This window comes from Zingiber officinale, chromosome 6B, assembly GCF_018446385.1.
Source record: "Zingiber officinale cultivar Zhangliang chromosome 6B, Zo_v1.1, whole genome shotgun sequence".
In the NCBI taxonomy this organism is placed as follows: Eukaryota; Viridiplantae; Streptophyta; class Magnoliopsida; order Zingiberales; family Zingiberaceae; genus Zingiber; species Zingiber officinale.
In genome coordinates, this window is record NC_055996.1 from 94488982 (window position 1) to 94500279 (window position 11298).

The 11298-nt window shown below is 36.2% G+C and overlaps 1 protein-coding gene across 3 annotated transcripts; it reads left to right on the forward strand.

The window, feature by feature from the left end:
* Positions 1-870: 870 nt before the first annotated feature.
* LOC121993226 (protein SPA1-RELATED 4-like) lies at positions 871-11086 on the forward strand. Of its 3 annotated transcripts, XM_042547931.1 has the most exons (7): positions 871-1642; positions 1733-1890; positions 5999-6971; positions 7045-7191; positions 7327-7638; positions 8581-8640; positions 10659-11086. In XM_042547931.1, the coding sequence occupies exons 1-7, from the start codon at positions 929-931 to the stop codon at positions 10845-10847; spliced, it is 2553 nt and encodes an 850-aa protein (XP_042403865.1). In that variant the 5' UTR covers positions 871-928; the 3' UTR covers positions 10848-11086. The 3 variants fall into 3 exon arrangements, with proteins under 3 accessions (XP_042403865.1, XP_042403866.1, XP_042403867.1); XM_042547932.1 differs by lacking the exons at positions 8581-8640; positions 10659-11086 and having other exon boundaries at positions 7045-7214; positions 7327-7592; XM_042547933.1 differs by lacking the exons at positions 8581-8640; positions 10659-11086 and having other exon boundaries at positions 7045-7235; positions 7327-7464.
* Positions 11087-11298: the final 212 nt, after the last annotated feature.

Below are 11298 nucleotides of genomic sequence, written 5' to 3' on the forward strand. Positions count from 1 at the left end.
CTCTCAGTTAGGACTTTTTGTTATCCAACCTCCAATTATAACTTTTCGAGTTAAGCATCCGGTCATTTCTTGACCTATTTACTTCTCACTCACATATTATCAAAAATTGAAACTCAAGTTCAAGTCAATTCGAGTTTAATCAACTTGGTCAACTTTAACTTAAGGATGATTGTACTAACAACTTCTCTATTTTCAATGTTTAATAATATATTTAAATTAGGTAATTCCATTAACTTAACTTCCATCTTCATCCTATGTCAAAACATGAATGAGATGATCTTAAATTAAACCCTACCTACACAGTTAAATAATTTTAAATGTTAAAGTTTCAATCAAAACTCTACCATGTTTCATTCAGATTTCAATCAACTAAATTATTCTTTCGGTTGTCTCATGATTAAATTAGTCGACTATATTTTCGTAATTTTCAATAACTATATATATTTTCTTAAAAATCATAAGTCAGGAAAAAAAATGAGGCCAATTCGCCCGCCAGTATTCCTTGTAGTTATCAATTTTGTCGTACCTATGTATTCAGTTATGGCGTTAGCAATCAGGCCGCTTAGCTCCACTTCTGCTTTGGGTTTATGATTAAAAGATTCCCCTTTTTTTTTTTTATTAAAACGTGGTCCCCCCTCCTAACCGATGAGTCTTAATATTTCACGTACGACTCAGATCAGCTCAGCTCTGTCCTCGGAAAACCCAACCTTTCTCCGCCACCCATCTCGTTACCCTCCCCAGAGATAGCTGGGCCCCACTGAGCGTAATACGTGTTTAACTCGAGCCCCGTACACTTAAACCTTTGTTATACGTCACCTCTCTCTCCCCCTATATATCTCATCGACCCGTGCTGCGGGCCGCGTCGGTCTAAGAGTCGCCATAAAAATTAAATAAGGGCGATTCAAAATTTGTGAGGCTGAGGTGCTCGATGGATGGGCCATGGCGGAGGAGGAGAAGGAGAAAAGAAAGCGCAATTAAAGCTGGGAATATGTGGTTCAGTTCTCAGGTTGGAGCAGCGGCAGCAGACCCTTATCCCCCTCCGTTTGCTTCATTCTTGGAACGACAAGGACCAAGTAAAAAACGGAGGAGGAGGAGGAGGAGGAGGAGGAGGAGGAGAGAAAGGAGTAAAGTAATGCGTGGTTTGGAGGATGCGGCTGGTCCCCGCGGCGAGGTCGAGGACGAGGATGAACCGGCTGCGACGGCGGAGGATGAGGTCAGCCTGCGGCAATGGGTGGACCAGCCCAGCCGGGCAGTGGATCTGCTCCAGTGCCTCCACATCTTCCGGCAGATCGTCGACGCCGTCAACGCTGCCCACGCCCAGGGCGTGGTTGTCGGCGGCGTACGCCCCTCCTGCTTCGTCATGTCTTCCCTGGATCGCGTTTCCTTCATCGAGTCCGCCTCCTGTTCCGAATCCTCAGAGGACGACGATTTGACGTCGGGCCGCTCAAGGCTTGGCGGTGGTTCCTCCCGGATGGTGGCCTCCGAGGAGCCGAGTGGCGGGGTCGAGGACGAGAAGGCGGCGTTCCCGATGAAGAAAGTGCTGCAGATGGAGGCCGCGTGGTACACGAGCCCGGAGGAAGATGCTGGGAAGCCAGCTACATTTGCATCGGATGTTTACCGATTAGGTGTCCTTCTTTTCGAGGTTTGAAGATCTTTCAACTCTTTCTTCGTGCCTTTTTCTTGATTTGGTTTTTGGTTGGGCAGCTAATTGAGATGGGATTTTCTTGTCTAGCTGTTCTACTCGTTCGAGTCGCTAGAGGAGAAGTTTATATCGATGGCCAACTTGAGACACCGTGTTCTGCCGCCACAGCTTCTGCTCAAATGGCCCAAGGAAGCCTCCTGCTGCCTTTGGCTGTTGCATCCTCACCAGGATACCCGGCCTAAGATGAGGTGAGTTTCTAGATCTTTTGGAACCTCTGCTGCAACTACTGTTTTATTTCATTCTTTAATCTGTTTCATTATTGATATTGATGGAATTACACGAATTGTTCTTTATGCATGAATTTCTCAAAGTCTCGGAACAATGCAAAATCAGATCGCATATATCATTGATGTACAACAATTTAACGGAGAATGACTGCGAAATCTAACCTGAATTCAGAGTCATTATTATCGAACTGTTATTGTTGTTCAACAGTATGAAGATCAAAGACACAAATCTTATGGCAGGTTGATCTTCCAAATGAAACAAGGAGACACCAGCCATTTTCTTCTATCGTATGGAATGAAAAGAAGTCTCGACACCTTACCCTTTAGGGGTCCCAACCCTTTATATACTTTAGGCCATTTATGTTATCAGCCCATCAGAGATAAGATATAAGACAAACCGGGTAACATGCCTCTACACACAAGGTTCATATCAATTAATTTAGCCCATGATTAATATATTAATCAGATCATGTATTGGGTTTAAGTCTTAATGACAAATCCATATGTTATGAATTTAACATGTAAGCTCATATATGGAGAAATAAATTCCAACAATTTTCCACTTGGGTTACATGTGATTCTACACATAACAAACCGTCAAATATCTTTAGTTGAGCTCAACAATGCCACTGGATGGTAGAAATACCCATTAGAACAATCTGGTCAATTAATCTCATTAGTATATGATTCAAATAGTCATTGTTATCATATCTGTAACAAGGCCAATCAATAATTACAATACCAATGCTACTAATTACATAAATATGATATGAGCATATAGTATGAAAATTATATGAAATATGATATGCACCTATTTTCAACTGGTCCTTTTATGACCCAAAAGGGTTCAAAATCATAATTACAAGCACCATATAACAACTATAGTAAATCATGATTTCTTTGTTGAAACAAAATAAGCATAAAATAATAAATAAAAGCTCCCACTAAATGGGTACTTCATTCAAAAGAAGAACCCCATACGATCCATGACAGACATCTCTATGATTTACTCTCGTATGTTACCCTTTCTTACATACCACATCGAGACAAGCTTTGTAAGAATAGTAGTTGTCTCGAGCTTTTCATTTGCAGTGAATTGTTCTGCTATCTCTTTGAGGAAAGACTTGTCATCCTTCCCCTCAAGAATTAAGCCCCTGATGGATTTCAGAACAGACAACTTTATGATCATTGGACTCATAAGGTTGAATTAGTCTCATTTCTCAAATGTACCATTTTGATCAACGGTACTTTAGTACTTTCACTAGTCAAAGGTGTGGGACGATCCTGCTTGAACGCATTGTCTCAATCCATGCATCCTAACACAATTATTATGTGTTCTTTCAATTTCATGAAATTAGTACCGTTAAGTACAGGGATGTTGTTAATGTTGGTAGATATAAAGTGTGCTATCGAATAAAAAGAATAAAACTCACGTTACAAACTAAATATGCGTATATTTAAGCAAGTAAATGCCAACACTTTGGTGATTATATTAGTTCAATTCAGCAACATTTGTGTAAATGAATAGAACACAGGAAATAAACCAAACTTCCGAAGTTGACTATCCTTGTCTAGCAATCGAGGTATAATTAATAGTTGATTGCATCTTGAACAATAGTTGACTATTTGACTTACTGTGCTCGAGTCAGCCAATCAAGCGAGCCAATTGATTGCTCAACTTACTGGGCACAATCAGCGCACAACAGTCGAGTGTGTTAGTTGACTAGCAAACCTACTGTGCCTTACCTGTGCACATCAGTCGAATTTGCCAGTCGATTGTAAACATTGTTGTTTGTTTTATGGCAGATCGAATCAATCGGTTATGGAAAAAATAAACGATGGTTACAAAAAATTCGATGCTGTTCTTCTTGGAATCGCAAACGCTTTTAATCCAAAAAACGGAATCTAACACAAAAATCTCATGGAAATTAACATAAACTGTAATAGGCTTCTATTTTTGATTCCTTAATTTAGTTCTAATGCTATAATTATCAATGAAAACCTACGACTCTTATATCAAATGGTGGAATTCACAAATTGTTCTTTATGCATGAATTGCTCAAAGTCTCGGAACAATTTGAAACTGGATCACATATATCATCGATGTACGACAATTTAACGGAGAATGGTTGCAAATCTAATCTGAATTCATTGTCATTGCCATCGAACTGTTGTTGTATAACGATCAACGACAAGAAACCTTGTGCAAAGTTGATCTTCCAAAGGGAACAAGAAGATGACAGTCATTTTCTTCTTTCCGATGGGATCAGAAGAAATCTCGACACCCTACCCTTTGGGGATTCCATCTCTTTATATACTTTAGGTCCATTTATATTATCAACCCATTAGAGATAACACAAACCGAACAACAAGCATCCATACAGAAGGTCCATATCAATTAATTTAGCCCATGATAAATACATTAATCAGATCATTGTATTGGGCTTAAGTCTTAGTGGCAAATCTGTGTTATGAATTTAACGTGTAAGCTCACATATGGAGAAATAAATTCCAACAATCTTTCTTCATCCAAGCATATGTAATCCTAATGTTTAGCTGAGCTTTTGATCTTCCTTTATCCTGATGCTTACCACTTCTATTTGTTTAGTTCTCTTGTGGATGTTAATGAAAAATACCCTTTTTCCTATACGAAATTGTGATTGTTTTATGCTGAGAATTGTTTCTAATGTATTCTTATTTTAAAATAATTATCCACTTTCCAATGCTAGTCTGTAATTTATTGACATTTATTATAATTCTCAATAGAGAGCAATGTTCTGATCATGGAAATTTTACGCTGCATAGAGAAATGAGACACATTTGTACCCCCATTGCTAAGTTTTGTCTAGTGTCGTTGGAGTTCTCTTGCACTACAACTTAGCTAGGGATAGTGGTAGAGTTGGTCTTATATGAGTACAGTATATTCTTATAACAATGGTATAAATGATAAATTAAACATTGGAGTATATTAAAATATCATTGTGAAAAATGCTGACTATTCCAAATTCAATCAAGGAAATACAAGAATTTTGTTCCCCTCCTCACTCATGAATTGGGTTAATTTCACATATTAAGAATTGCATTTGACCAAACCACTTTTCTTTTTAAAATTTTATAGATGTAATATTTAAAAAAGAGTTATAAAAGCACTTAGGATCCTTCATGAATCAAATTTAGGTTGACTCAAAATCACTATTTGCTTTTTTATAGTTTACTCTGATATTTTAATTTTTAGATGTATTACATATCATACTAGATAGATGCATGATTCAACTTGCTAGCTCATTGGTTTGACAAATTATCTAGTCTAGATTGTCAAAATTGGAAAATATAGTCCATTTTAAGGTCGGTGTTTCTAAAAATTGTTAGCTCATAATTTTTTTTACAAATATTTAAAAAAAATTAATTTGTCATTGATCTTGATTTCAACTAACATATTATTTTTATCCATAAATTGTTTCTGTTTAATTAATTTCATCAAAGTGGGGTTGAGTTGCAATTTTTATCATCTTCTATTTATAACATTTATCCATTTTCAATATTTGAGGTCCACCAAAAGATACCACACAGTACAATGCATTGTACAACATTACAACCTAAAGGCAGTTTTCTTGAATGGAAGATATGAAGGGGAGGAGGGAAAGTGACACAAAAAACATAAATGATGGAGCTCATATGTAATTTTTGTGATCTTTTCTCTCCTTTCTACTGATTTTCCAGCCAAATAAACATAGCCTAAGAGATGAACAATTGGTGTTTCTAATTTCTAAGCGGCTAAGAAAGGTTTTGGGCACTGCACTATTGGAGATCTGTTTTTTAAATACCCAGAATGATAATATAATAATAGAAAACTGTTTACTAGTATTTGAAAGATTAGGTTGGATGTGAACAGCATATTGAAACCAGATTTTCTTCAGTAGTCCTAACTTGTTGAATTTGATTTTGTCTTCATTCTACATTTACATGAAAAGCAATTGGCTTTTGTGCTTGAGTTAGTTCATTCTATTTTTTTTTATTAATTAATATTGGCATTGTTAATAACTGAATGAGTTGATGGTGTATAGTACAGTGGAGTATTGGAAAGTGAGTTCCTCAATCAACCAAAGGATAGTTTGGAGGAGCGTGATGCAGCAATTAAGCTGAAAGAAGAGACAGAAGACCAAGAATTATTGCTGGAGTTTCTTTTACATTTGCAGTTAAAAAAGAAGGAAATTGTTGATCAGTTGCATAATACCATCCGTTTTCTTACTGCTGACATAGAAGAAGTCACACACCAAAAATCAATTCTCAGTAAGAAATCATGTTCAAAACTGGACAAGGATGATCGATCATCAAAAGAAAAATTATATGAACCTTTATTGGATTCTGTAAAAGATGAATATTCATTCAACTCGGATGCTAGAAAACGCTTGAGACCTGACCTTCAGAATTCCATCCAAGAGAAGCACTATAATGTTGGTGCTAAAGATCCAAGACCTAAAAAGGTTCAGCAGATTCAGGAAAATCCATTATCAAAGAGCTCCCGATTGATGAAAAACTGTGAAAAGTTGGAGGCTGTCTATGTTTCCAAGAGATGCAGGACAGTGAAACAAGAAAGTCAACCAGGAAACAAATTCATTCACATTATCAGTAGTGGCAAAGGGTCCAGTTTTAGGCCCCCCCATGGAAGTTCAGTTGATGATTGGGACTATGATGTAGAAAATGTTGGTAGAAATGAATGGATTAATCCTTTTCTTAAAGGCATGTGCAAATATCTAGCATTTAGTAGGTTGAAAGTGAGGGCTGATCTTAAACAAGGTGATCTACTGAATCCAAGGAATTTAGTATGTTCAATGGGTTTTGATCGGGATAAAGAATTTTTTGCTACTGCTGGTGTAAATAAGAAAATTAAGATTTTTGAATGCAACACTATTCTGAATGGAGATCGTGATATTCATTATCCTGTAGCAGAAATTATTAATGCCTCAAAGATAAGCTGTATCTGTTGGAACAGTTATATCAAGAGCCATATAGCCTTGAGTGACTTTGAGGGTGTTGTACAGGTACCATATCTTTTGATTGTTAATCTAACAATTCTCTTTTTAAAATTTTCTGAATAAAGATATCAACTGTTAGGCATGGGATGCAACAAGAAACCAAGTTTTTGCAGTAATGAGAGAGCATGAGAAACGAGTATGGTCTGTTGACTTTTCTCTCACAGATCCGACGAAATTGGCTAGCGGTAGTGATGATGGCGCTGTGAAGATATGGAATATCAATCAGGCAATTCTATTTTTGCACTTGGTGTATGTCTGCTTTTGAACTGTGTATACTGCTGTAATCACTCTGGCAAAAATATTATAACAGCTTTGCTTTTAAACACAATAAATAACATCCTTCAAATGATTTGTCTTTCAGGCTGGGAGTGTTTGTACTATCAGAACTAAGGCAAATGTGTGCTCTGTGCAATTTCAACCTGATTCTGCTTATTCACTTGCAATTGGTTCAGCAGATCACAAGATCTACTGTTACGATCTCCGTAATTTAAGAATACCTCGTTGTACTCTGGTTAACCATATGAAAACTGTGAGCTATGTCAAGTACCTGGATTCATTGAGTCTAGTATCTGCATCTACTGATAACTCAATAAAGCTATGGAACTTACCTGCAAGTGCATCAGGAATAATAGAAAGTCCTCTTCAAACTTTCACTGGCCATGCAAACATCAAGGTAAAACATCTATTACAATATTTAAATCTTGTACGAGGGATTTGTTAGGTAGGAATTTTATCCTTATTCATCTTATTTTGGATGTCCTACTAGCATAGCTGTGGCCCTTTGCCATAATCACATTTTCTGGGAACTTTTTGAAACTGAAAGATGGATTTCATGCATCATTGTCTTGTTGAAGTTCCTGAAATACTAATTCAAAGAATCCTTCATTTCAATAAAAGATGACAAAGATTGTTACACAATGATGTAAGAATTTTTTGCCATCTCACAATCAGATTCGTGGATTTTTTTTGTGATTCAGCAGAGTTTATTCATCTCTGTTGTTATTTCATGTTTAATTTTAGCCATCGTTTTTTTGTTGTGTTGAAGCTGATAGTGCCATGAAAACATAATATTATACGATAAATTAGTAAAACCCGTATTTAATATAAATGATAGTGTGAAAATTCAGTTTGTATAACAAAGGCCATACAAATATCTCAAATTTGTGCTGTGCTAAAAGATGGTGTTTTGTCATTGATAGATATAGTTCCCTACAGTTGCTATTTGATCTTCCGTCAATGATTGTTTGCTTCCTCTATTAAAAACTTTCAACCATAAATTCTTATAGGTTCCCGTATTTATTACTCTAATAAATCAAAACATAACTATTAGAATATAATAGTTAATTTGAAAATCAATTACTGCTTCTTATGGGCAAATTCCGGTTGGACAATTGGCATTTCAAAGATTAAATAGTAGTAATGATATCCATTAATTAACAGAAGAATTCCATGCAGATTAGAATCCTTGACTTTGTGTTTGTTTTCTGGATAATGTCTAAAAGTTTGGCTAAAATATAGACTTCCGAATGTTCTTTTCAGTTTAACTTGAGTACATACCTATTCTTCTTACCTTCTATAGTCCCTGATATTAAGTTGTTCAATTTGCTTTCTCCAGAATTTCGTTGGTCTTTCTACCTCAGATGGATATATTGCTACAGGTTCTGAGACAAATGAGGTATGTATAATTCTTATGTTCAAGCCTGAGCTCGAGCATGTTTATTGTTTTTCATCTATGACACAAATATCTTGTTTGGTATGTAACCCGTGTTAGGAAATAGCTACTTTGCATATCCAATACGTTTCAGTGAAATCATCAAGTAATGTGAATATTAAAACACATTAGGTATAAGATTTGTTAATTTCGCTTGACTGATTACAAACATGAATGTGAAAAGAGTATTATTCAATTTGTAAATATTGATATGTTTAGGACACAATAATCAAGAAGATACAAAACTAAGTGGGGTTTTAAGTTGCTCCAAGTTATTGTCCTTGAGATTAGATTATAGACTTTGTATATATATTAATTTACAAGGTACAATTAATAGAAAACATGGCCTCATGAGTGTATACTTTTAATAGAAAACATAATATTGTGTATTTCTTCAAAGGTACAATTAAACAAGGAAAATTTTCTAAATCACGCACTAGAAGTTGGAAATTGACCACCAAGAAAACAGTTTTACGGATAGTCCAATTGACTAATAGACTATTGTTTTCACCTAAATGAATTTATCGATATCCAAATTCAGATATGAGGGCACAGGTTCGTAGAAGTCATAGGAGTGGTTTTAAATTTGAATTTTGATCTATGGAGATCCATTCAGGTAAATTGATTATTTCACCTTAATAAACCTATCTTTCTCAAAATGAAAATTTAAGGGCATGAATAGGTTCCTGAAATCTCGACAGCACATTGATACTCTGCCTTTTGTATTTTGACATGTGGATATCCATTAAGGTGAAATGACTATTTCACATTAGTGGACTTAAAATGCTCAAAATGTATGTTTGAGGGTATGAATGGGTTCTTAGAATATCTAAGAGCATATTTCCATTTTGACTTATGGAATAACACACTAAAGTGAAATAGTCATTTCACATTGATGCGTCCATACTCTCAAAATGCAAGTATGAGAGCACCAACATACTCTTGCAGGACCCCCAGAAAGTCATACATAACAACTAGCATTTGGATCAGTATAAATTTATCAAGGTGAAATATATGAAGTTGAAATGACTATTTTACTTTAATGGACCTTCACTAACACTTGCATTTTGAGTTATGTAGGACTATTATTTCACCTTAATGAACATCCACAGGTTCAAATGTAATTGTGAGACCACAAATATGCTTATAAAGGAACCAATAGCCTATTCATGCCCTTGAACTTTCATTTTAAGCCGTGAATGTCCATTAAGGTGAAATGATCATTTCATCTACATGGATCGAGCCCAGATCTCCTGTCCACAAAAAAAGTAGACTAGGAGATGAACCACTTATAATTACGGTCGGATTATGGCCAGATCCGGTCGTAATTGGTTACGATCCCTCCCTAGGTTCACCATCCTCTTAGGTTATAGTCTGGGTCGAGGCAGGTGGTCGATCCCCGCTCGGCGCCAGGCTGCCTAGCCACTTGCCCACCGCCAGCGACCTCTGACCATCCGTCCTGACCCAAACTATAACCCGAGAGGGCGGTGAACCAAGGAGGGATCGTAATCAATTGCGGCTGGATTGCAGCTACGATCTGACCACAATTATAAGTGATTCATCCCCTAATCTACTTTTTTTAATGGGCCAGAGGATCTGCCCCCTCATGAACCCGGCAAAAAATACAAATTTGCCACATCCAGCATGCTGCTAGAGACAACCAGCAAGGTTCCATGGATTTTTACAAACTCATTCATGCTTCATATTTGAATTTGGACACGTGTAGGTTCATTTATACAAAAATAATTATTTTACGTTATAAAAATTATGCAAGCCTTTCCTAGTCGAGTAAATAATCCATCTGTTGGCTGGATTAGATTTAACTTGCTTGATACAACACGAAGTTCCTTCACAACCAAACTGATTCTATAAATTCTAAATAATGACCAGAGAATTAATAAATAGTAATGCCAAGCTGATTGGTTAATGATGCTTACTAATTTCCTAGCAACATTCATATGCATTTTCTTGTTTTGTATCAGGTTTTCATCTACTACAAATCTTTCCCAATGCCTGTTTTGTCATACAAATTTGGCGTTACCGATCCAATATCTGGCAAGGAGATGGATGACGCATCGCAGTTCATATCTTCTGTATGCTGGCAGGGTGAGACCTCCACGTTGCTCGCAGCAAGTTCCACCGGCAACATTAAGCTCTTGGAGATGGTTTAATCACGACATAATTCCCCTTGTGCGGAAATTTACATGTAGTAGTAACTAGATATAGATTAAAAGAAAATTAGAATATTGTAAATTAAGAAAGAAAAGAAAGGACGGACTAAGAGGGAAATGATTCATGTACATCATTGTTCGAGGTATATAGCTCAATTACACAGTTTTTTTTTCTTTAAAGAATTCAAGTGTTGACTCTTTTTGGGTAGAAGAAATCAAGTTTGTATTTGAGCGGAGCATGTTAAATGCTTTATATCTTTTTTAATCTCAAGTACATTTATCTGACCAATTTGTCTTCTTCTGACAACATTTGTTTGATAATCTCATACTAAGCTTGGAGGTGGCGGCCCTCCCTGGTTCATCCAGTCATTAGACGTGTTGGTTTTATTTGATTTGAAGCTTTAAGTACATGTAATTGAAAAATAAAAGATATCGACGATTTAAAAGAAAA

Coding starts and splice junctions, on each gene's coding strand:
- LOC121993226 (XM_042547931.1), top strand. CDS start 929: ATGGATGGGCCATGGCGGAGGAGGAGAAGGAGAAAAGAAAGCGCAATT. Junction 1,643..1,732: donor TAGGTGTCCTTCTTTTCGAG/GTTTGAAGATCT, acceptor TTTCTTGTCTAG/CTGTTCTACTCGTTCGAGTC. Junction 8,641..10,658: donor CAGGTTCTGAGACAAATGAG/GTATGTATAATT, acceptor GTTTTGTATCAG/GTTTTCATCTACTACAAATC.